General features: G+C 35.8%; 1 protein-coding gene across 10 annotated transcripts in view; it reads right to left on the reverse strand.

Annotated features, from left to right (window-relative positions):
* Nucleotides 1–27435, reverse strand: part of DOP1A (DOP1 leucine zipper like protein A) — a 70450-nt gene that overhangs the window by 24048 nt on the left and 18967 nt on the right. For all 10 annotated transcript variants that reach the window (XM_080615387.1, XM_080615386.1, XM_080615389.1 and 7 more), the window contains 14 exons: nt 26972–27071; nt 24401–24510; nt 21909–22017; nt 19983–20103; nt 19216–19335; nt 16417–16531; nt 15304–15537; nt 12092–12716; nt 9682–9956; nt 8941–9093; nt 4976–5076; nt 3453–3712; nt 754–2761; nt 531–642 (listed from right to left, as the gene is read on the reverse strand). In XM_080615387.1, coding sequence (XP_080471513.1) covers nt 531–642; nt 754–2761; nt 3453–3712; nt 4976–5076; nt 8941–9093; nt 9682–9956; nt 12092–12716; nt 15304–15537; nt 16417–16531; nt 19216–19335; nt 19983–20103; nt 21909–22017; nt 24401–24510; nt 26972–27071 — 4443 coding nt within the window. The remainder of the gene's footprint in view (nt 1–530; nt 643–753; nt 2762–3452; nt 3713–4975; nt 5077–8940; nt 9094–9681; nt 9957–12091; nt 12717–15303; nt 15538–16416; nt 16532–19215; nt 19336–19982; nt 20104–21908; nt 22018–24400; nt 24511–26971; nt 27072–27435) is intronic.

Here is a 27435-nt window from a genome sequence, read left to right on the forward strand (position 1 = left end):
AACGGAAGGCTAAGAGGTATAACAACAACAACAAAAAAGCAGATACAAGATTGCAGAGTGAACAGGATAAAAATTTTCTTGCAGAATAAGGGCCAATTCTTAACAGAATCTATGCTAAGAATATCAGATCTAAAAATATTGCTTGACTAAAGACAAATTATGAATATACAGAAGGAACAGAAAGGGAATGTTTTGACATATTGCAAGATGAACACAGTCCCACTAGAAAGTAACAGGTTATGCATCAGTCTGGGGAGTTTCACGAAATGAAGACAGCTCGCTAGACAGACGTTAGTTATTTCAGGGTAATCAAAAAAAAACCCAAATAAAAAACCAACCGAGTAAAAAATACCCAAATGTGTTTAGTAGAAAATATTTTGTCTGAGATGTATATATGACCAATAAAAAACATACTTATAGCTAAGACAAGCTCTTTATTTGGTATTTCCCTCACCCAGATCTTCGTATCTGCTAATATAACCAAAGTCTTTAATTTGACATGTACTGCATAGACACCCAGATAATTTTACCTGATGATACTGAGTTGATGGATCCAAGAGGCAGTAATGAATTATTGTTGTGATCCCTTCTAATAAAGTAAGAACCATGTCTGGGGGAGTGACTGATGCCATCCAAAGAGGCCTAAAATAAGATTAATTTTTTTTTTAGAACAGGTTAATCTGGTTGTAAAGTAATTCAACATAATCAAATCTGCTCAAAAAGATTATACACCTCTACATACCATACACATACCTATTATCAGATAATCCTGTTTCATATTTATACTGCTGAATTAAATTATCCAAGTTCCTGCAGAGTTGAAGAGTCACTGAAACAACCACCCTTTGAAGAACTTTTCCCATGTAAGGCAACGTAGAAGTGATAAGGCCAATCCACTGGGGATGCATTTTACAGGCACAGTGCTGGTGTAAAGCTCGTATCACTGCGCAGAGAAACATGCCTTGGCAGGTTATTGGCTGGGAATGTAAATACTGAAGAGAAGTCATCGGTTGCTGGGGACCAATGTGCTCCAAGTCCGTTATGACAAAGTCAAAGCCTGTTTCGTTTTCCTCAGGCACAGTCATTACCCTGTGTTCCAGCACAATCAGCCTCTGAAGTACTTTTAAAAGCTGGGACTGCAGAGTACTACCATTGTCAAATTCATCTTCAGAAAAATTTATAAGGCTATCTTCAGAGTAACCTTCCTCTACAGCCACTATGTTTTTTCCAGCCATCTTTTCGCTATGCCATTTCTGTGCACTGAAGATAGAAGATAGCAGACAATGCAGGATCACCTTCTGAACCTTGCACTTGGATAACATGTCTGAAATAAAACTCGGAAAGCCCTTTGCAGAGCTTTCTATCACTTTTGCCAACTCAGCAAAGAGAAGTGTCAGAATTTCTATACTCATCATTTGCATATTACGGTTTCCTGTTAGATCTTGTGAGGTTACTTTAATGTGAGTTGGATAGTGGCTCCGCATATAGTATAAACACAAGGAGATGAGAATTTCTATGTACATAGAACTCCGAAAGTTATGGTTAGAATCAATGGGGATGTGACTATAGAAATCCTTGCCCATAACAGATATCCGATGCCTGGCGAGAAGATTCTGGAGCAATGAAAGCTGAGGAGTGTATGCATTATTGACACTGGTAGTGGAGATAGCACTTACAAAAGCCGAAGGATTTGTTTTCAGAATTGCTTTAATTGCAGAAAAAGCATACAATGTCCTTGAAGAGTCATACAGCTGGAGATAAAGCAGCACGTGTTGATACAATGGATGGATATTAAAGTTGGGAGATTTTCGCACTCCTGGGGACCCCACATCACTTTCTATTTCCGAAATTTCTCCTTCTCCACAACTGTACCAGTTTTCTAAATCAAGACCATCACTAAAGAAGATGTTTGTTTGTTTAAGCTTTTCTGATTGTGCTTTCTTCTTCTCTTCATCTTTCTTTTTGGCTATTTTCACCTTAGGCTTTGCACCTGGTTGCTTACCAGTCTCTTTTACAATTGTTTCTTTTTCTGACATTTTTTCTGGTAGCTTTCCTTTAAAGCTGAACTGGATACTACTGTGGCTTTGCTTTCTGGACTTTGATTCAGTGGAAGAAAGAGTGAGATCAGAGAGGGAGTGCTGGCTTTCTGCAATACAGGGTGAAGAGTTATTTCTAGAAATTTCATCTCCTAAGCTCTCAAGTCCTGTCTCAGTTGAGGCTGATAGCACTTGGGAGCTGTCGTTACTAAGCAAACTACTCTGGCTACTTTGAATATTTTGATCTTCATTTTTTGCCACCTCCACAGAGTTATCCAAAGGACTGAATTTACATGAAGTATCCCCAGAATGCAGGCTATGTTTAACTGGTTCAGCCTCTTCTTCAAGACCGCTTACAACTTTGCATATAAGATCTGTAACCACTTGTTGCACAATTTCATCAGGTGAGTCTTCTCTCAGAGTCTGAGAGCTATCTTGAGCACTCAGGCTTTCTGTTTCCACTTCATAACTGATGTTGTCTCCAGTAGATGACTGGGAACAGCCAGAGTCAGAACTCTGCAGTATTTCAACTTGATGGTCAGGAAGGTCAAAGTCAGACACAACCATTGGTATGGTCTCGCTGCTGGTACTTAACAAGGAAAGCCTGTCACTCAGAGGGTTGACAGTCAGGCTGAAGTTCTCCATTTCATCCATAGTGAGTTGCTTTTCATTGCCTTCTTTGGGTATAATAAGTTGTTCTTGGCTTACAGGCACATGGGAAAATGCTTAAAGATAAAAAAAAAAAAAATACATGTAATACTTTGGTTTTCAGAATTTAGAATTAAAAATTTGAATTTAAACTATTAATAAGACTTCAAATTATAAAGGCATTGTAAATAGTGTCTTTCCACTTCACAGTGGAAAAAGAATAATGTTGTTATGGCAACAACACACATTCACATAACCAAAGCAAGATTACTTTAGCAGTAGACCTTAGCAAAATGACATAGTTCTCCCATGAAACCTTATGCCATCTTATCTGATTGTGTTTTCATAAAAAAGAATTGTTAGTATGCGACTATGATTACGCAATACATACAAACACCTTCAAACTTACCAGTATGTTTTCAGTCTGCCCCACATTAGAGGTCCTAATTCATAAAAGCAGTTAATTTCATGATTAAGTTTCAAGCCATATTCTTAAGATCTACTGAAATCTAGCGAGATCCAAGATAATGCTGTGCATTAAAATACTTGCATATCATCTTAATTTGAGAATAATAAAACTTTCAATAATGTTTGGGATATCCAAACTTGAATTAGAAAAAAACATGCACAAATGCACATATTATAGCAGTAACTATTCCAGCACTTTGTTTTGCCAGTTACCCTCAAAAATTCCTGCATTTTTAATGCTGCATGCAAATAACAAAGAAATTAAATAAGGAACTTCCTACAGTCTTCTTATGTACATACCATCAGCACAGCTAAACTTCTGCATAAAATGTTTTTCATTTTCTTCTTCAGGGTGATAGGGAGATTTAGTCCAGTAACATTCAGCCTGTACTCGTTGAACAGAAACTCGCTGAGTTTTTGGATGGAGAAGCAGTAGGAGCAAAGGTTCAAGAACTCTTGCAATATCATGTCTTTGAAGCACCTGATTTAACCAGGCTTGTCCCACTGACCATGTAGAACCATCCAAGCTATTAAGGCTGTCCAGCATGATAAATAAAGATCTAGAACAGAAAGAAGAATGAACCTAGGACAAACTTTATACTACTCACAGAATAATCCCATTTTTATCTGATATATGATAAATTTCAACATGTCGGTACCTACTCAAGTGTCTTCTCCATATTATACAGTATTTTCTTTGGAATTCAAGCTTTTCAAACTGAAATTCTGTATTTTACTCTAGCCTGATGAACAAAAGGCCAGAAAGAGCTAGTAATAAAGTCAGTTAAGACAGCTGCTCTAATAGCAGCAGTTGTATAGTCAGTTCAAGTATTTGTACAGGTACTAGCAAAACAAGCTGTAGTTGCCTACAATCTGCTAGTTTTAATGATAAAACTTTAAAAGCCAATTCACACAGACGCATGGGAAAGAGAAGATAACTTCTGCAAAGATTTTTCTTCAAGAAGGGAGAAGAGAAATATACTTGACAATTCAGCACTTCCTACTGTCATTATTTTCTTCTTTCAATAGTTTTAGCCTTTAAAATCCTTCTGAGACTTGCAGAAAGACCAACATATATATTGGATTCTGAATTTATCTAACTGTTTTACAGTCTCCAGTAGTACACATTCATTCGCTCTTTGCTGTATGTACAGAATTTATCACCATTTCTGCAATGAGTGACACTATCAAGCCACAGAAATTACAATATTTAACTCTGCTTCCTACAGCTAAGTATACATCAGGAAATTTTAATAAGCATTTTTCCACATGTGTTAGCTGAAGAAGACAAGTTCAGCATCTGGATCATGCAGGTTTTTTTCTAAGAAGGTAGTCTGATACCAGAACATAAACCAGAAATCCTCTGCTCCTTGCCAAACACATGTTAAACAAGAAAACTTCCTTGTCTTAGTGCTTACTTGTAATTTTGCTCTTAAGTGTTCTTAGCTTTACTGTTACATCCATTTTCATACAATTCACTTCTAGGTTGACTTCTCTTTTCTGCATTTGTTTTTACCAAATCACAGCAAGAACTCACATAATATGTTCAATATACACTAATATTTTAACCACAGTGATGGTTAATTAATCATGTCACCATTCCTGTCCTACTCTTCACAGCTACCAGAAGAATTTACAGCTTACATAATCATCATTGTGAAAACAATTTTGTCTAACATGAATTAATTTCTTGTCCTTCTTCCTTGCTTTCAGAGTTCCCACTGTAGTTCTCTGATTTCTAAACACTCTATGCTTCCAGTGTAATGCAGTTCAAGATCTTGAAGCAAAATTATTTTAACTGAATCATGCTTATGATCACCAACCTGTCAAAGGTACGGCCAAAGGAAGACGATTTGTTAATATGAAGGTCACGCGTGAGATGCCATAGCACTGCAAACTTTGCATGAGCTTCCATTCTTATTTTCTGTGGACAAAATTGTAAGTTAGATCTATCAGAATACAAAAGCCTCTGAGAAGAACTGGACAAAAGAAAATGTATACAGCAGCTTAAAAGATAATATGAAAGTCTCAAAATTAATTTTGTTGACTATGCATTCAAATCCTATTTTCTAACATTAAAAACAGTAGTGGGCAACAATAGGTCTCTGCAAACAATTTAGTAGCATGAAAGGATTCTCCCCCATTTTGATCTTGGCAGCTTTATCTTCAGAGTTTAGCTTTAAAGTTTTAAATACTTAATATAGCTTGAACAATACTTATTTTACTCTCACAGGTTGCACAGCTCTGTTTTCAGTGAGTTTATCTATCTGTATCAAGCCACTAGAAGAGATAATGAAGAGAGCAGGAAAACACATGCAAGTTCTTCAATATGAAAACTCAAGCATACAGAGGCAGAGAGAAGAAGCAGAAAAAGAAATTTTTACAGATAGTGTCTGGAATGGTGCGATTAAATACAGTATGCATGGAAATAAGGGAATGAAAATAAGTTGGATAGAAAGAGACAAGAATTTTCTAGGTAGCTATGATCTAGATAGAGTTCATAACTAACATGCCAAATTTAGCTCTGGAACTTAAGAGTTTTATTTGGACAAATAGGATACGCTTACTGCCCAAAGGACTTCCAATGACTAGTAAAAATATGCAGAATATTTAATGTGAAAGTAGTATTAAAGTAACAATTTTTATACCTTTCTCTCTTTACTATGACTGATCAAGACAGTGAGTTATTCCAGCAAGGCTGTAAACAATGGCAAATGCCATGCTATGATATGAATACATGGGTACACATATTAAAAACAACTTTACCCAAAAGACAAGGAAGCTACTAAGCAGTTTTAGGGGTAAACAGACAATCGGGATGGTTGTACTGAATAAAACATCAAAATTAGTTTCAAATATAATCAGGACTTAAACTAAATTATTAGATGATAAGCACAGACGAGAGGAGGAAGATTTTCACTTGTTTGTTGTTAAATATGTACTTATAGGGAATGAACAGTAGGTATATTTACCTCCAATCAAGACAAGATCAAACTATAACCTGTTAATGCCACTGTGACAATCTGGCATACTTCCAGACTTAACTTACAACACACAGCTTAAGTAGCTTTGGACAGCCACTACAAGCAATATCTGCTTTAAGTAAAAGCTAGAAAACCTGAAATTTACAGAAAGGACACAAGACAGATCACATCAGGCACAAAATAAAGGGGAAAAAAAAAAAAAAAAAAAGAAACAGCAACATTCTAGAAAGTAAAGCAAACACCACATGTATGTACTAAAAATATGCTTCTCATAGGAAAAAACACCTAAACCCCACACCACTGCTACAAAAAATATACAGTTACACAAAACAACTTACTAACATCTGCTGAATAAAGAGTGAAAACACCAATTCTCCAACACATAACAGTAGGCCCTTGCAATCCATGCTGGGAAGATGTAAGAAATTATTGTTTTCACAGTAAAGCTGGCAGATATGAGCCAGTGCCCTATCCACAGTCACAGCAGTTCACAGACCAGCCTAATAAGTGAAACTATAAGCCATAAGCAGTTTTATCAATATGCCAAGCTGTGAAGTGCAGTGACTGACAGACTGGCTCACATTCACTTTTGTTGACCTGGTTACTCTCTGGTAGAAAGACAAAAAGGTAGCTGCTTCTGAAGTCACAACCATGAGCTGGTAGAGCATATAAACAAATAATTCCCTATCATTCATTCTGTTGAGGCTGTAAAAACAGTTCATATAGCTAAAATTTAAAGCATTACAAAGGCCTCAACTCAAATGTCAAATTGACAGCCCCCATCTGAAACAAATTTCTAGGGGATAGAGGGAAAGGAAAAAAAAATCCCAAACCCAAAATGAAGTACCTGTCATGGAAAGTAGAACTCCTACAAACAATAGTAAAAGCTAAGCATGTGCTTTATATATCAGGAAGCATAGCATAACTTTTGATAAGTGATAACATCTCCTACATAAGTCTGTTGCTAAATGCTGAAAAGCTCCCTTTGTCTAGCATAAAACTCATCACAGACCTAAGAAAAACACCATTTGTCAACAGCCTGAGTACCCGCCAGCCTCAAAAGATTCTGAAAATATTATTTTATTGCATTATCTAAACTGATAGCAAAACAGAAGCAAGCAATAGAATAACCATGATCACTTCTGAAAAACAGCTAGCAGTAAGGTAAGAAACCTTTGAGTAGCCATAAGAAATGACAGAAATCCATAAAAGTTGGGTCATGTGCAAACATTATAACCTGTGGTAGTAGAACAGGAGACAGAACAAGCGATAAAAAATAATAACATGAAGCCAAACTGTGTGGAGAGGCAAACAAGCAGCTCTGGTCACTTGAGAGGTTCTGCCAAATTATAGTCCATGGCTTTTGACACGAGTGAGAGATGGAAAGTAAAGACCTTCAAGAAAAGAGTAGCCTCAGTGTCCATGCTGCAGAGAAATGCACAGACAACTCACAAACCCAGATCCATGTCAATCAGAGCACAGCAGCCAAGCACATTTCCCACAAAGACACAGATGACCAGAGAAATGGCGATTACTGGTAGAGCAGTTCACTAGTTACCCTCCAGAACTGGCAAATATGACAGAAATAGAATTCAAATCTTCTAAGGACAAATAACTAGGGAAGAGAGGGGTCACATGAGACTGGAGAAAAATTGTACAGAAGCCTCTTCATAGAAAAATATCTAGTCATTGGAATTCCCTCACTTCCCAACACAGAGGAAGAATCTCACAGAAACACTTTATCTGGAAATAATTAACCAATGCAACCAGCAGAACACGGAGCTCAAAACTATATAGCACAAGCCGCTTTTTCATCTTCTATCTACATGAACTCTTAGAAAAGAGCCAGAATCAGGTAATATATAAACACAGAAAGAAAAAAAAAAAAAAAAAAAAAAAAAAAACCAAACAACAACAAAACCCCCAACAAAACAAAACAAAAAAAAAGCCCCATCAGCCAACTCGATTCACTGCTGGTTTAAAAGAAAAAGGAAAGTAAGGCTGAAACAGAAAATTAATAATATCAAATGCAGCAGGCTAACAAGGATGCATCTCAGAGAAAGGGAAAGGAATTGAAAACAGATCTCATATTGTAAAAAGAAAGTGGTGACACAAAAAGAAAAGCAGTAAGAACATCACAGCTCAGAGAGAAAAAAGAGAAAGCAAAATGACAGAAAGATACAGGGAGCCACAGATGACTGTATTAAAGAAGGAATGCAACTCCATTACCAAAAAAAGCAACAGAAACTTGGTGATTACAGTAACATGGCTGTTGCTCGTTCTCCCAGTTCTGTGGGGGAAAGGAAGTAGAAAGTCTAGATGCTGAAACAGCAGAAATTATTAGACAAGATGCAAGAACTAGATTAAATAGGAGGGAGCACTGGTTAGTTAGGATACAGCAAAAAAAGTGTGTTTAAATTTGATGAAGCTGTGATTAGGACAACTGGAATGGAATCTAGGAAAGCCGTATTAAATTACTATGATTGCAAACACTTCACAGATTTGTGAAACACCAAGATGTCATGAAAACAGGGCTCAACTACTACAGACATAAGGTTAAGGTTTCTTCTGGGTGGGAATATAGGAAAGAAGGCAGCAATGTCAAAGGGTGGACAAATCTGATGTTCTGCATGCAAGTAAAAAATAATCAGTATATTTAGTGTTTGAATCAATCAATGTAAGTCAACATTATTTCAATACTGAAGTTATTTATACCCTCCTCTGAGGCACCAAGTCCTTCTTCTAAATATATTTCTATAGTTACATCCTTAACTCATCTTTCAGTAAACATAATAACAACTTGCCTTGTCTCTGTGAGTCAGCTGCTGACTAATAACATCTTCACAAATGCTAGAAGATGGAACGAGGTTATGCAGCTGGTAGAAGAGCTCCACACTCTTCTGATGATGCTGAGGAGTTCCATCACCCAGCTGGTCCCAAAGAGTTAAAGCTATATGCTGTGTACGTGAGAATAAAAGTGGCAAGAGACACAACTGAGTATCATGTCTTTTTTAGCTTCAGACTATGTTAAACAATATGCACTGATGGGAGACATCTGACGATAACATATGATCAACAGACAATCCATAAAACTATTATTTTTTTGTATGTTGTATGAACATAAGGAATAGTTTGAAACACTGTAGTAATTTACTATATAAAAAATTCAGTCAGAATTCTCAGGTATCACCAGAAATAAATTTTCATCAAAATATAATTAACTATGTAACATGCCCTGCTGCTTGATTACCCTTTGGAAATTTCCTTCCATAAATTATACAAATGCAGAGTTTGTATTTTACCATTTATATTTTAAAAATATTAATTCAAACGAGTTTTTTTTCACCCAAGCAGTCAGTAAGATAATCACAGTGGGAAAACTTACTATGTACTTGCATTTAGAGATTAACACAGGTTACAACTGTTATTAAAATACTCAGCAAAAAAATTCGGTTTACCATACCACAAATGGTAAAGTGGCCAAGACTGTCAGTCTACCAGGAAGAGAAGTCTAAAGAAAACAGCAATGAGATACTGCATTGTACCTTGAAGAAATCTGTCTTTTCAGCCATATATCTCAGATTGCCTTGAGTAAGAGGAGGTCTGATAACCACAGCCACTCTTCCCTGGTTAGGGCTAAGAGGCTGAGCAGTTTCCACACTGTTCAGATTTTCTCCAGTGACAGGAGCAACAGATTGAGTCAATCCAACCAAGTCCATCACAAGGGAAATAGTAACACCCTGAACACTGAAATCACTTGCTTGCTTGCAAGCATTCATTAAAGTCTGTAGCCACAGTGGAGGTTGTACTTGTTCACAGTCTGAAATAAAAATCACAGATGATACATTCATTTTAAAAATTTAAATATGATTATTTGTATTCTTATATCCCCTAATGATATGCATAATGGTCCTTTATCTTTCGTATTTCAACTTGTGTGTTCTATGGGTTTAGGAAAATGTACGCAAGAGAAAGATAATTCTTCACGTATCTCTATCTTTAAGATAACCTAATTAAGAATGCAATTCTTCAAACATTCACTAACCAAAAATAAATAGGAAAATTTGAACAAAGAAGAAAAAAGAAATTTTATGGAAATGCGTCCACATAATTTCGTGTTTTAAACAAAATTGGACTTTTATCAATTTGGACATTGTTTTATTCCCCTTCCTCCTTCAGGAAATTCTTGACCAGCAATTAAGTCTGAATATCATAATTTTTAGTCTGAATAATTCTGTAGTATTTTACATATATTATCTAAAATATTATTATATATTATATTAAATTACATAGAAATTATAGTATACATGCATACTGAATTATTTACATATATTATTTATAAAGTAAGTTTATACTGCCAAAAAAATAGACGTAAAATTTCGTGGCAATACTTTAAAAGTACCTGTGAAAACTGACGTTTTGGGTGGCAGAAACTCACTCCTTAGGATCCTACTCTGATCATACTTAGATCATACCCTGCTTTTACTGTAGGCAGTTGTTTTCCCCTTCTTACCATCCCCTCACATAATACTACACACTGGCCTGATAATGAAAGTGGCTTTCTCTGAAGTTCACAGCCAACTCTCGAAGTTGAATAATGTTCCCTTTTATTTTAGAGGTACCAAAGTACTTTCTTAAAACTTCAAATGGACTCTATTGATTGTGTTCCTAAAAAAGGCAAATGCTTCTTATGTCTGACATAAGTCTTATTTAATAGGCACAAATAAAGTTGCTATTTAGAATTAAGAGGATGACGCAATCTCTGATTTATATCCACAACAGTTAATTTTGCAATGCAAATTGAAGCCTAAATATACCTAACAATTCTACATAATGTTCTACAGTTTACAGATAAAAACATTCTTCTGAGCTTGAAGCTCAGTTCCCTTTCTAATTTCTTCAATTAAAAATAGCACACATTTATCTGAGAAATTAAGCATACAGCAAAATTTAAGCACTATTATGTTCTATCAATATCAGAATAATTTGGCTCCTTTAGATAAACAGATTGATGACTCTTGCTGTTGATTAAAGGCAGTTGGGTCACATCACTAATGCAAATCATCAAAACCATGTATTGAATTTAGGAACTCTTCAATAAAACTAGACTCTTTTGCAGTACAAAAACATATCAGTAGTTGAAGAAAAGGCTGGTGTGCAAACTATGGCAACTACATTCTCCATGCCGCGTTCCACTGGCATTCTCTGTTATGGGAAGCAGGAGTCACAGACGAGAAGTGTAACCAAAATTAGAACTGTAAATTGAAGACTTCACAAACTGATGGAAAGGATTGTCTCTAAAATGTCCCATTTTAGAGTAATCCAGAACTGTCAACATCTGAATCACATTTCTATATTCTGTATCGTACTTCACAAACCCCACCTTTTTTCTTTTTTTTGCTTTCTAATGCAACTGTAGCTAGAAGAACTGTTTGCAAGAACTGTTCCTTTAATAGAAGCAAAGTAATATTAATTTCTTATCTGGGATGAGTTTTATTGGACAGAAGCTTATAATTTCAGTGTATTGCTCAAAGTGATCAATGTGCACATCAATCCAAAATTGCTAAAATGAAGCCAAAAACATACCTGATGTCAGCTATAGTTATGACAAAACATGACAAGGAAAACATCAGAGATCCATAGAGAGGAACATTTGGAAACCTAGATCCTACTCTGAGGCTTCAGTTTGAATAATTTATACTTGCCACCCCCATATTAATTGATATCAAATCCCATGGCAGCAATAGTCTAAAACTCTATAAGAAAATAGTTTAGTTTCAAAAAAGCAAACCAACTGATAGATAATTATATTACTGAGAGGAAGAACAAAAAGCAATACATACAAAGCATAAATATTATTTACTTTTTTTTTTTTTTTTTTTTTGCAAAAAAGAGGAAAAGAAGCCAACAAACGAACAATTTTAAAAGGAAAGAACAAAGAAGAGTGCAGCTTACCAACTTCGGGCTTCCCAGGATGTAATTCCGAAGTACGGTTTCCTTCAGCAATGTAAACGGGAAAGCTTGAACATTCAAGATACAGCTGACAAGCAGCAATAAAGGCAGGAAGGTATTCTTTTGGCGTTTTTTTCTGGTTTGTTTTCTTCACTTTAGCATCACCCTGTGATTCTCTGTCCCATTTTGTGGTCTGTTCTTGCTCTCTAGTGGGGTCTAGTGGAAGCTCTGCCCCTAAGGGCTGAGACAAGGAATTACTCTGAATGATATACAGGTTGATAAATCTGGTTAAAAACTGTTGGACATATTCCAAACAGCACTGCATTGCAGTCTTTTGGATTGTTTTCCCACTTCGAGTTGCTGTCCCCTGTGTCGTCATGGAAGAAGGCTGTACAATGGTTTCCTCAGACCCCACAGTTGATGCTGTCTCAGTCTCTGAGGATGTGCTACCAATAATAGGAATGCCAGGCACACCATGACCTTCATTTAGTGCTCTGTCAATGTCATCAGTTGTATCTGCCTGGTACTGTACAAACTCAGTGAATCCACTTTCTGATGATCGACTGCTTGGAGGATTTTCACCATCTTCAAACACATCATTAGGATTTTCAAGTGAAACTGACGGCACCTGAGATAAAAGTTTAACGCTTGTTCAAAATGTGTTATTTAGGTTCTAGGAGGAAAATACTTATTTGATTTTCCATCCAAAAGCGACAATTTCATTCCACAGTTTAAAATCTATTCATATAAATACATTTTATACAAAATGATGTTTTGGTGTTTTAGTAAACTTGCCAGACCAAGCTAACTACTATAAGAAAAAGCCTTGTTTATCAAGTAAAATACTTCAAATATTATTATATGAAGAAATTGATAGGCACAGGTATTATTCATTTATACAACATCATAAACCAAAATATTCACACATTAAAGGAAACCCCTCTCTTCCAGTAGAAAGCAGGGTATCAAATTCTTTTAATGATTTAGATTTTAACATGTTCTATAAAAGGACAAGATATTTATCTATTAATCAGAAACTGATGCAATCACAAAAGAGTAAAAAATGCCTGCAGGCAAAGGAGACAAAAAGATATCAGCCAAGAAGAATGGGAAGCAGTGAGAGATTAAGAAAAAGTATACATTTTTCTGATCACATTTTTGAAGTTTCCATTGCACAAGAAAACAAATGCATTAGATATTAAATTCTTTTAACCTAGGAACTGTCTAGATATACTACTAATAGAAGAACCACAACTACTAAAGTCTTGTCTCGTTGGGAAGGCAGGATCAGTGTCATTTAACATTACAACTGTAAGTTGACAAAATACCTTGAACAAGTGAACTGTGGAGCTGTAAATGAAGGATAAAATCTTTCATAATCTAAAAAACATTCTTCACCCTTCCACATTTATACTAATAAAGCTAGCTCAATTTCTCAGTAAAATTTATGTTCTCTGACTTAAGAAGTTGCCTGATAAATGTGGATGGAATTGTAATTCATAGATATATATCTGGTACAACTTTAACTAGCATCTTTCTTTTAATATGCCAATCCTGAGATTTGGAAGTTGGGGATTTCTTTCAAATACAAAGCTATAATTATAAAAGAAGAAATAAACTTTCATTTGAAAACTACTAACCATTTTCAACTATAAAGACAAAAGTAATCTCCTAGAAACAAGAAAGAAAGGTCATTTCAGCAACAGCAGTTCATCCTGACTCATTCCACCTTAATTCCCTATCAAATTTAGAATATGCACAAGTCTGATGAATGAGTTCTACTCAAAAAGAACCCACAGCAGCTTTCTGGGCTGCTGTAACTCCCTGAAGTCTTGCTGGTAACTGGTAGAACAGTCTCTGCTTCCTGGTGAGAATGTGAGGTGAATAGGAAAACTTACAATAGAAATGCATGAATAAGTGGGAGTAAATGTGGTAAAGAGCACTCCCACACGCTTCTCATCTAGCTACCTTACTGGCAATGACAGATACTGCCTGAGACCTAGCAGGCCTAGAGGTTGTCTTGCTGTCTGACATCCTAATCACTAGATGTCATACATACAAAATTTGAGCAGAATCTAAAAATCTGAATAACTTTTACGCATAAATAAAGAGACATCATTATATATTGTATTTATTACATCTTGCTTTACCAGAGATGCCATAAGAACGAAAGTTTGTTTGAGACAGATTTCACTGCCTCCTGTGTTAATATGTCCTAAAAATCTTAGAAAGCCATTAAAGATGACCCTGTCTTATAAAATACAACATAAAAGAGCTCCGGAATATGGTAATTAATTTCACTCTATCTATTAACAGAAGCCATGGCCAGATAAGAATTGGTAGTAATTGAAAGAAAAAGGCTGCTGAAAGTTCAAAGGGCAACATCAATCAAAACATGCTTTATTCAAAAAAAATTAAAAAATAAAAAAAATAATAATAAAAAAAAAAAGTGGTGGATTCCCCAACCTCGGAGACTTTTAAGATTCAGCTGGACAGGGTGCTGGGCCATCTAGCCTAGGTCATGCTTGCCTAGAAAGGTTGGACTAGATGATCCTTGAGGTCCCTTCTAACCTGGTATTCTATGATTCTATGACTCATCCTTGGAAATTCTCAAAGCTATGCTGGATAGGATCTTGAGTTACCTGACCTAGCTTTGAAGTAGAATCTAACTTTGAAATCAGCCCTGCTTTCAGCAGCGACCTGCAACTGTCACTTCCAACCTGAAATATTCTATGATGTTCTTCTAGTTTCTTCAGTTGGAGAACATAGATTTCAAGACATGTCACTTAACATACCTTACAGAGCCATGGTTGCAAAGAACAAATATGACAATGTTAAAAGCGAAAAGAGCTGCTAGCTGGTTTGTTTCTTCTATTTCTTTCTAAATTATTCTAAGAACAGTGACAGTAAAATAACTGATGGGTATTAATCTGATTCATGTTAAGTTAGATGAGAGGAAAATACATAACCAAAATTGATAATTCTTTGAGTCCAGTTTTCTATGTGATCAGACTCTTAAAGTGCTTTACAACTTCAAACCTTGATTAGTTTGTTCTTAGGCCCTGATTCTGAAGTGATTTATATATGTATGATATTAAATCTAGATAAACCAAATCTAACCAAAGACTTGTAGGTGGCTCAGCACAGACTTAGAAAGCCCACTTTTTCACACAAAAATAATTTTTCTGAGATGCTACAAAACAATAATCAATTACCTTTTTATTTTCCCATTCTTTCATGGAGCTGCTGTGTCCACTAGGAAGCTGCAGGATACCTTCTGTGCCAGCAGATAACAGTGGAGGTTGGACCTTACTAAGGATCTTTGAGCAGAGCCTGAGAGAATCAGTAAGCTCAGACAAGTGCAAAGTATGAAGATGGCTCGTCAATGCAGAAATCATCCTGAGCAACAGCTGAGGCAAGTGCTCTGTCTGTATTTCAATGTAAGTCTCCTAAAAAAGTAATAGTAAAACTCATCAGTTGCAACACCAAATTGCACCTTGAATGTTATCTTCTAAAACAGCGGCACTGTCAAGCAAATGGTAAGTATTCTAAACATATGGAACATGGAAAAGGTAAAATTAATATCTTAACATTCAAGAATAAAAAAATACATGCTTTACTTAAAAAAAAAAAAAAATACAAAATTAATTTTACAAGAAGTATTCAGGTCTTTTTCAGAATTTTACATCTTGTTCATTACACAACAAACACATTGCAAAACATAATAAGGCTAAAGAATGCTACTGCTATTGTTTTAATAACCTTAATATAAAAGTTTGAGAATGAAAGACAAACAAGTTATTAAGAACAAAAGCAAAAACAGGCTGATTGCCATACCTGACACAGCACTCTCATACTTCTAGTAGGCTTTGAAATGAGAAAGCAAAGAATTGAGGAAAGACAGGTACAGAAAAAACAGTTCCAACAGTCTTTGCTACATTAAGCAATGCCAACAGAAAAAGAAGACACATCTTATCATGACACTTAGAAGAGCCTCATAAGAAAGCAGCACATCTAAACTAGCATATCAAGCTACAAAAGCCCATACTTGTAATTAATATAGTGTAGTTTTAGAGAAAAGAAATCAAGGACAGACAAAAATTTTCAGGTATAAGCATTATAAAATGCAATATAAAAATAACCCACTTTGGTTATATCCAACCAGTCTATTAAGAATCATACAGTGAAATCAAAACTTCTTCTAAAGGTATCCACCCCTTTATGGCAATATAATGTCAGGAAAAGCTATCTATAGAGTAGATATAGTATTTCTGTAGACTACAAATATACAGAATCCAAGTATTAGCAACAAATAAAGCAATTCTTACCAAAGAAACTATATCCAATAAAAAATCCACTAACAAGCAGAAATTTGTCAGGGGTAACTCAGATTGCTCACTACCACCTCCAGGCCCAGTTTGAAGTCTGGCATGTAAAGTCCTCCTGCAAAATTCAAATAGGGTTTCACGATATTTATCCTTCCCCCTTACACTGGCCATGTTTCTGTAACTTAATGCAAAGCTGTACACATCAGTGATAATACCTATAAACAAATAAGCAATCTGTCATTTTGCTGTTGAATAGCTCATTTTGGCCCCTTACATGCTTTCAGAAAAAAGCAGCAATCAGTCTTGCTGTAAACCAGTCTTCATTCATAAAATTAGGAAATTGAGGCTACAGAAAATTGCATTTGAAACTCTGCCATATACAATACTTGCTAGCATGAGCATGGGCACAGAATTAAGAGATGGTGCTACTGGAAGAACAGTAATTTTGAAGAGATGTAAACCCAAGACACTAAGCACCTGAGATAAAGACAAACAAAAGTGAAATAAAAAGCCAATGAGGCTTTAAAGCTGTGCAAGAGGAAAACAAAACAAGCTCTTCTAAATGTCCACTTGAACTTCAGCGGACTGCATTGTTTTACTAGACAAGAATTCATAATTCTGTTGAGCTCTATTTCCGATTGAAGATGGAACACAAATCCTCTGTGAAACCAGGCTGCAATCTGAAAATATTACAAGCAAAGGACATGAACAAAGGAATAATATTTTGTTTCTCCAATTCATTTATTCTGCCGGAGGTGGTGGTGAGGGCAGTGTCACACTTTCAGCAATAGTTAGTTATGCTGATCATTTCCCTCTGTTTTGGAAGGGTTCAGTAACATATGTGCCAGGACTAAAAAAAGGATTTGAAACAATAGAAGCACTACAGAAACCAAGTCTGAAACAGTGTCAGTAAGTATTTATCAAAAGATTTTTAAAATCATATTCAAATTGTGTTCTGTCAGTAATCTGCATTTGAGAAGTAGCACACTACTTAGCCCACACATCCACTGGGCTACTGTATCTCTCTAACAACAGATAATTCTCTTCATAAAACTAGCAGCCTGCTTTACAGTTCAATGAAATGGTCCGTTTGTATACGACATAACACAGATTTTTCACATTCTGTGCTCCTACCCAGAAAGATCTACCATTTCAGAAATTACTCAGAGATTTGTTCAAATGTAGTATCTAATAAAGGATGACTTGAATTAACTCACTTATCAAAAATAGCTTCAAGAGAAGGCACAACAGCAGTGAGCGATACTTGGATGGGAGAAAATACCAGATATAAGAAATCCTATTTTTAGTGGGGGGAAGATCATTAGACAAAGCCTAAGACAAATGCAGAGGGATATCTAAATCGCTTGAAAAGTAATAACTGTGATTCAACGATCAAACTAAATGATGCAACAGTAACTTACAAATTCACAGTTTAAAATCAACTGGTTACATTTTCATTTAATGGTGTATCTTTTTAAACACGATAATAGCTTACATAACACATCAGCTCAGGTAGAAAAATCAAAACAAATAACCCAAGCAAACAGAAAAACAAAACAAAAGAAAACCAACAAAAAACATTCTCCAGATTCTATTTATTTATTAATAAGGCAATCTGGCATCCATGCTTACAGTAACATCTACTTATATGTAGTGAAATTCTCACCTGCTTGTTAGCTCGTTTTAAATTGTGCTCTGTAGCAATTCAGCCCAACACAGAAAAATTAAGTCACAGACATGTTGGAAAGGACTTCATCTAGCTCAATCTCTCACACTGAGCAGGACTACTAACAACACTAGATAAATTCATCCACAGTTTTGTCTACCAGAGTCTTTGAAATCTCCAATGGAAGCTCCACAACCTTCCTGGGTACCCTGTTTCACTGTTGCACTGTGTTACTAGCAAATCTTTTCTGAAAGTCCAGCCTGAATCCCCAAGCCAACACTTGTTGTTGTCCCTTGTTTTACCATCAGCCATTACCAAAAGTATGGCTGTATCAGCTTTATAAATGCCCTTCAGGAAGTCACAGGCTGCTGAGCCTCCTCTTTGAAAGGCTAAACCCAATTCACCTACCTCAAACCTCCCATGCAGTGTCCTATGACTCTGACTATCTTAGCAGTCCTTTACTAGAGCCTCTTCACTTTCCTCAAGGAGGGTGCCCAAAGCTGGACATAATGTTACACATGTGACTATAGAAACACTAAGTGAAAGGACAATTAACTTCTTCTCACCTACACTGCCCCTGAAACAGCTCAAGACACAGGTTTTTTTACTTATGAGAGCATATAGCTGGCTCATATGCAACTTAGTGTCCAAAACACACTATTAAGATAATCCATAAATAATTAAAAAACCCAAAACAAAAAACTTCCAAACGCTCCTCTACAAATTTAATTTCAAATCTTTACATCATCTATCCCTTGCCACAGCAACAATTTCTGCTTGGTCCCCCTTCCCTCCAGTTAATATTTTTAGTTCTCCCTCATTTACTATGTTCTCATTTGCAGGACTCCCGCATTTTTTTCCTCCCTAAAAGTGTGGGACAAAAGTTAATACATTCTACATGTAACTCTTGGTAAATATGACAGGTTTGCTAGACACCCACTGAGTAATCCTGTGCTGGACAGATAGAACAAAACAAACTAGAGGTGAGATCACTCTGGAGTCTTCACTTCAGCAGAGGTGGAAAGAAAAAACTTCTACACCAAATGACCACATTAGAATAACTTATTTGAAGAAAAAAGCTTATAAATCAAAAATCAACTTCAACTTTATGCATACAAAGTATTATAACCTACCTACAACATTCTTCAAACCAACGAGCAATATAATCCCACATATAATAAGGCTCAAAGGAATTAAAGAGAAGATTGGCAGTTTTAATCAATTCTGCTGTTTTCTTGTTTTCTCTCAGCTTGCTGTAAGAAAATAAAGGAACATTTTATATTTTTTATACTTCATTTCCAAGTTACGTAACTACATAGCACTGTGAGTTTACTGACAAATTATCCTCCCCTCATCCCTACAGCGGTTGTTGCTCTAGGGCTCAGTATATTGGCAAGCTCCTCGCATCAATGAATTTTCACAGTTGCTAGGTTCCTTCCCTATCCTTTCTTTAATCTATCTTCTAACCCAATTTTTAATACACCTGTTTTCCCATAATAATTCCTACAGTTGTTTCTCCCCACCAGCTCTGAACTTCCCTCTTCTCTCCACCTTTTAAGATATTCAACTCGAACCTTGAAACTCTTTTTATCTCCTGTCTGGCTGTCTTCTAGCAGTGTTTGTTTTTCTCTACAAGAGAACTCATCAGTCCTCTTTTTTTTTTTTTTCCTGTGAACATAGATGTAAAGAACACCAAACTCATTTATACCATTGACATACTGACTTCCAGTTGTATCAGTAAAACCTTCAAACATCTGCATTGAACACAGAAGTGCAATTACTTTCAGTGGATCCTGTATCATGAAGAAACAGGGTCACAGTCCCACAGGCTTCACATTCATTACTTCAGCAACAAAAACATTTATTATTTAGTACAAAATATATTATACTCATTATTCACCTGCTTAGCTGCGTGTGATCTTTGTTGAAAGAAGGTTCTGCCTGAAGTTCCAGTTCTGCTTTGCACTGTGTATATAATGTTCGAAACACTTCAATCAATACATCCTCTAGGATGGCAGGGCCTAGGGAGAAATACCAGCAATAACAGTCTTAAGCATTGTAGCACCACTAGCAGTCCACATCCAGAAACAATCCAAATCATTAGCTAGCTTTGGTCGCTGAAACCATAAAATTCCTTCTGTTCAATTTCAGAAGTTACATCAATTTCAGAAGTGCTTTTGCATTCCAGGAATACACAGTCAATTGTACCGCCAGGGAGTATACAAACACAGTTATTTTACTGTACAATAGGAATGATGGCTAGATACAAACAAATCTAGTTCAAAAGCTGCACAGTCACATCAGTATGGCCTCTGTTCAAACCAACATACCGTCTTTGAGGGATTATTAGCTCAGCAACATGTAAACAGGACTACATGTATTCCTGATCAAAGAGAGCTTTCAAATGTACCCACCCATAAACTAGCTTATGCTGTTATATGGAAAATATACTCAACTATTTAAATGCAAATATGAGGTAAAATACTTTGAGCATCTTCTATAATACAAGCTGAAATATTTTTAGCATCTTCCCTCCTTCTAATCTGAGGCAAGTTTTCTTTAATTGCAAATATAGTCTGCAAGATACTTTTTGAAATAGCACCTCCTTCTGATTTGAGCTAAATTTCAAGTTTGAAGGAAGAAAAATAATTTGAAAGGAGTTCACAAAGTAATTCTGCTTGAAATATCCCTTGCTTTTCCATGCTTTCTCCTAGCACCACTGTGCTGCCCTAAGTGAAAGTGCAGCGGGTTAAGTAGAAATCCTATCAGCTTCTTCCATCTCAGTTTGCTGGAAGAATCTTCATAGCTCCGCTTCCTTCATGAAATCTTAATGTACAGACTACCTCTGAAAATTTAAACTAACCCCTAGGAATCACAAATTACCAGGAAGATGACAAATTACAACATTTTGTTCTTTGTGGTTTGTCTTAACCATTCCCTTTCACATTGTACTCTTTCAATTGTTACATTTTTATGCTAATATTATCCTGCCTCCAAATGTTAGAATAGACTTCAAAATTATTTTGACTTTTTTCAGTCACTTCTAGAACTGTCATTCTGAGGAGAAATGCAAGATAACCAACACTTAACAGCTGCAAATACTTTTGTATCATTTACTTTTATCCCATAGTCCTCTGCACACATCTGCTAAAAAGTGCATTAAAACACTTTTAGCTGTGGAGGTCAGGGACTGGGAACACCACACACCAAAAAAAAAAAAAAAAAATCACAAAAAAACAAAAATCACAAAAAAACAAAACAAAACAAAACAAAACAACAAAAAAAAAAACCACCAAAAAAAAAACCACCAAAAAAAAAAAAAACCCACAAAAAACAAAAAAATACCCAGCACATCAAAACCCACAACACAACAACAGCCCTTCCCAAACCACCCACAAAATAATAATTAAAGAAAATCTCCTGAAAATGAAGTCTTCTGGTTAATATTTCTCATCTCAATGTATATATTAGAAGAAAGAGCAGATTATTTCCCAAAAGCAACAGCTGACATTTAAAATAGTGAAAGCCACTATTCAATTAAAGAAATGGAAAAGATCCAATCTAATTTCTTAAAACATGCAGTCAGTTCTCTCCATGATTTTAACTTAAAATTTCCTCTGCTGAAAGTAGAAGAAATTGTGGTAGGTAAAATCTAATGAATACATTAACTACAGAACATATACAATGCTTGGAAGATCTAAGAAAACTAGCTAACCTGCTAGCACCAGGAATACAGGTTTTTCAATTTGAACAACAGAACAGAAAAAAATCTCAAAGCAAAACCATGTAAAACAAGCTAAAGACTAGACGTTAATATGAAAATTACCTAGTTCGGGCTTATCCAGCAAACTGATAAGAATTCGAAAAGGCTTTAAGTCTTGCATTAATGTGCTTTCTTCTCCATGCCCATTAACTTGTAATATTCCAACCATTGCCTGCAAAGAGCAAAAACATATCAGGAAAACAAAACACAAACCAGAAATCAGTTTTTGAAACATGCAATAAAAGCTATGCATAAAGGGAAAATTCTCAGTAGGGGAGACCACTATTTCATCTCATTGCAGCTCATTCCATGCTTAAATATTCTCTCAACTTTGCTTGAGAGAATATTTCATATTTCTGTAGAACAGAACATGATATTGCATGTATAGTGACAGTAAAAATGAGATATAAAGAGATACCAACTCAAAGGTTTCTAAGAATAAAGGAGAAGACATAAAAAGTGATAAAGAAATTGTTTGAGAAGGTAAGGCATATAGATATTAAGGCCTTAATAAATAATAATCTGCCCATTTGGGATATACCAATGTTGTGGTTTAAGCCCAGTCAGCCATGCAGACTGTCGCTCACTCCCCCTCAACTCCGGGAAGGATGGGGAGGAGAATCGAAAGAATGCAACTCCCGCGGGTTGAGATAAGAACAGTCCAGTAACTAAGGTATAACACAAACCACTACTGCTACCACCAATAATAATAATGATAAGGGAAATAATAAGGGAAGAGAATACAACTGCTCACCACCCGCCAACTGATACCCAGCCCGATCTGAGCAGTGATCTATGTGGCAGAAAACTTTCGTGACTAAGTTGACTAGATAGCAATGTCAACTTCAAAACAAATGGGAAAACTGAGTTTCTGTACAGAAGCAGTTTAGGGAATGACCTGCAGAATTTAAAAAAAGCCAAACAAAACTGCCACAGATTCTGCTTAGCTTTCTCTCTGTGGCTGGCTTCACTGTCTGAGCCAAAACTAGTTTGTCTCTTTCACAGCTTCTAAAAAAGCAGGACAAAGAAGAGAGACAGGAACGAAGGGGAAGGAAAACAGGTTTGATCTTGCTACAAACCAAGTATTATCAGTCAGGATTACCCTGCTGTATTGAATATGCCTGTAGAAGGTCAGAATTTTCAGTACACTGTATCAAATGAGTAAGATGGGTTGGACTGTGTAAAAGAACACACACACAGACTGATAGAGAAGGCAGAAAGAAGCAATACTTTCAAATCTTCCAAAAGACAGTAAATGATTTTAGAAGGCATATCCAATTCGTATTATGTAGAGCAAGTCACTGACTTTAATATATGCAAAAAACTTGAAAGCAAAAACCAAGTGAATTATCCCTGTTATAAAAGTTGGACACTCTCCATTCTACTGTAGCAGCAGTGCCTGCTACCAAAAAGAGGAAAATAATCAAATGGACTATATCAACTCTATACCACTGTTAAACTTGCCAGACAGAAAAGCTCTAACGACACAGATTAAGCTAGAAAGAGGGTCAGATTTAAAAAGAAGACTGCAACCTACTAACAAATGCCTAAATTTTTCTAGAAGCTCACCACATTTTGTACAGAAGGTACAAATAAAATTGTATCCATTCAAGCCTGTCTAGACTTGGATAATTTCTGAATCATCAGCCATGGGAGGCAGAAGGGTGACAAAAGAAGGGTGACAGTGCACCAAGGAGGTCCTTGCTGAACTGGAATTCTGCAGTCTCTTCCTCATTAGGCAGAAGAGCAGATCTCATTACCTTAAAATAAAACTGAAAGTGCTAGCTTTGTGCTAGATATCAGCTTTAAGTTGTGATAAGCTAAATATTCTTATGTCAGCTATTAATATTGGAATCTTCATTTATTCTCATATACAGCGCCACAATTCTGACTGAATATCAGAGAAATCCTGACCTTATTAATTTGCCTTAATGATAAAATGTCTCCTGATTTCAAGGTCAGATTCACAGCATCTTGAAAGACATCTGTATGTTTTAATTAATGTGACAGGAGGAGCACAGTTCTTGAGGCCAGGTGATCCCAGCTCACCTAGTAAGGCTTTAGAGGTCAAATAGGATGACTGCCAATCTGCTCAACTATTCTGACTGCCAACGGACAGCAGAAAAGACATTCCCCTTGCCTAGAGGTAGGAAGATCTTTCTTACTCAGACCTATCTGATAAATTTTTTCTGATTCCCAAGAGACAGAGGAGTTTCCAGATCTACAGAAGTAGAAGAGAATTCTCCAATTCAGTTTTATGAAAAAACAGGCTGCAGTGTTCTGGGCTCACAATCAAATATCTTCCATGTATGCTATACATTCACTGTGGAAGAGGAGAAAGAAAAATCTAGTATCTGTCTTGATCATACTCTTATTCTGAAGAAATCCCATGTCTCCATTTTTCCTCTGATGAGATTTGAGATTTTTAGAAGCGTAGGACACAATACCACAAAAAGAAAATACATGGGTCACATTGAAAATGGAAGTCAAAAGATAAAGACCGACTAGCATCCATTTATGAAGATATATGCCACAATAAAATATTGTATAGATACCTGGACTAACATCTCCTTAGAGAAGGTGTTGAAATAGTAAGTGGCATGCTCCTCGGGATTGCTGTGCCTTGTACTTCTGGGTCCTATAAGGGCACCATTGTTATCAAAACCTTCAAGTAAAGAAAAGACAAGGCAAATAAATATTTGTCTCTTAATAGAGTATTTTGCCAATTTCTTTAAATTAGAAATCAACACACTAGAGTTGATAACTTACCAAGATGAAGTCCAAGTAATGTGGGCAAGAGAAAGATGATTTTACAGAGTTTAATACACGAAACTAAGTGATACTTCCATGCAAACAGTTTGCACACAAATTACAACCTTAAGTTTTATGCAACATTATTAACCTAATTACTACTTATACAAAAGAAATAAATGCTAACATTGCACAAACCACATAGTCCTAGAGTATCTTCAAAGAAACCCCGTCCAACAAAAGTATTTCAATATTATGGAAACACAAACTTCAGTACTTTAAATATAAAGAGATAATAAGCAAAACACTCTGACGTGACTAAGGTACTTAGAGAGACAGTCATATTACACAAAAAACAAATTTTTTTTTCAAAACTAAATGAAGGAGATAGATCTTTGTTTTTTAAGTTTGTGTCTTTTCTTTTACCAACTAAACCTTTTATTCGACAAAAAAAATAGGCTTAAAGAAAAAAATTAAAAAGAAAAATCAAGAAGTTGGTGAGGATATGACCCCATTCCAAAGAAGTGTTTTCCACAGTTTTTGTCCTGAAGTAACAAAAACAGAAGGCAAGTGTGAGAAGATGCGTGCCCTTTAGCAGCAACTTAAGCACTGTTAACAACGGTTAAGCTAACCCGTACTTAAAGTAATGCAATGTGATTTTTATGCCTAGAGAATGTTAATAGACCACTCCTAGCTATAAAACAATAGGAAGAAATAGCTAACGCTAAAATTAAATCATTTCATATGGAACATCAGACTTCAGAGGGTCTTCCAACATAACTGACCCCTGTCCTCTGATGTTTCATATTAGTAGAATATCACAACAAAATAAGAGCACCACAGAGTCAAAATAGAAATAAGAAAAAAAAAAAAAAAAAAAAGCTATTTTGCCAGAAGGTCTGTCTGAATACATGGCAAAGGGAGGCAGTAGGTGTTCACAAAAAAGGACCAGGAATAGGCAGTATAAAACTATGTTCTGAAGTTATATTAGCTTTCAGCAGGGAATATGCTCATGAAACAGTTGTAGAATGAGGTTCCACAACAAAAACCAGCATGACATTTTAAACGCATAAAATATCCTTTTCAGTGACAGCAAAAAAGACATATCTAGTCCACCAAATTTAGATGAAACATTAGTCCAGTGTTTAATCTGGAATTTTTTTTCCCCCTAAATTGGAAAATGTAGGTGTAGAGAATGACACTGCATTTCACTGTCTTTAAAAAAAGAGATGAGCAATTTGCAAGTCAGTGTCTTGAGAAATGATAAAAGTAAAGAAGCTGAGATTTTTCCATATTTATCTTCTAGATCCCTGCAATATCTCCAGCAACAAAACCAATCCTGCCATGCAAAACTCTTCTGCTAACTTTACTCCTCCCTCCGTAACTTCAGTTCTCTCTCAAGTCCCTTGACTACTTACTTCCTTGCAACCCAGTCACCCACAGGCTATCTGCCTCTGATTTCTTAACTATCAGCTGGGAAAGATGCAATAGCATCAAGGCTCCTGGATAGCCTGAGAAGCACATATGTGCTTGGTGGTGAGCTGGGAAGTCAAATGAGAAAAGGTAATAGCAGACAGTAAACCAGTCTTCCCCTCAAGTAAAGAAATTATTTTCTTTCTCTATACCCAGTCTCCAGTTTCATATAAAAAATTAACAATGTATTGTATCGGTATTTTACCGTTTGGTAGGCATAAAAGTGCATATCCTGTATTGATTGATTTTTAGTTCAGGAAGGCACTGAAATAATGTTCTAGTCACATGGAAAACAGAAGAGAGTGGCCATTCTTTAATTCAAACATGCAAATCTCTGAGTTTAAAAATTTGCATACTCAAGCCTCCATCAATGTAATATCAACATTTTTCAACATTCTTTTGTTTTCATCCCTTCTATGCTGTTGTGTTCCAACTGCCACTTAACTCTATAATGCCTGTTCTCTATTTTTTGCCATTTTAAGCTTCCAGGGAGACAAAGGTTGCTTTTCAATGTCCATTTATGCAGGCCTAGTGCACCAGGCTCTAACCCCTGAATGTGGCCCACAGCTGCTGCTATAGAAAAATTTATCAAGAATTTATTGTCCTGGTTTTGGTTGGGACACAGTCAATTTTCTTCCCAGTAGCTGTGGTACAGTGCTTTGTTTTCTTTATTTGAGTTTTGGGTTGGTTGTTGTTTTATGTTTTTTACATTTATATAATAGGAAAGAGTTAACGTTCTTCATCTTTCACATCCATGGAGAGAGACAGTGCCTCTCTTTATGATACAAATTAAGTACTGTATTTTTCCAATAATCTTTCTCTGCAATATGTTAAAATACTGCTAATGAACATACAATACTTCCTCCACTTTTATTGAAAAATGAAATGAAATACAAACCTACCTAGAAGCCATGCATAAAGCCTTCGGTTGAGTGACATATCCCTGCGCAGCACTACATGAAGGGCTGCTGACAAAATTCTTATCATGTCTGGACGTGTTGCCTGATGTTAGAAACACAATTAAATTTGATTACATGTAACTATGAAAAGTAACATACGCTAGCAGCTATGTTATCTATGCTGGCAGCTTAACGTACACTAAAACGTAGTTAATTTCATGTTCTGACATTTCTGAATCCAGAATAGTACAAGAAAACAAGCTTGCTCTTAAGATACTAAAATACAACTATCATTTGGAACAGACATTGCAATAGCATGCACCTTTTATGAACAGCAAAAATCCTTGACTCCATTGACAGCTCATTTTCGCTATGAGACATTTCATTTTGTTCATTAGGCCTTTGAAGCAAATTCAACTAAAATCCAATGTAAAAAAAATCTGAAAAAATTTTAATATCTTTCAATC

The sequence above is a fragment of the Psittacula echo genome (assembly GCF_963264785.1).
Source record: "Psittacula echo genome assembly, chromosome: 4".
Taxonomy (NCBI): domain Eukaryota; kingdom Metazoa; phylum Chordata; class Aves; order Psittaciformes; family Psittacidae; genus Psittacula; species Psittacula echo.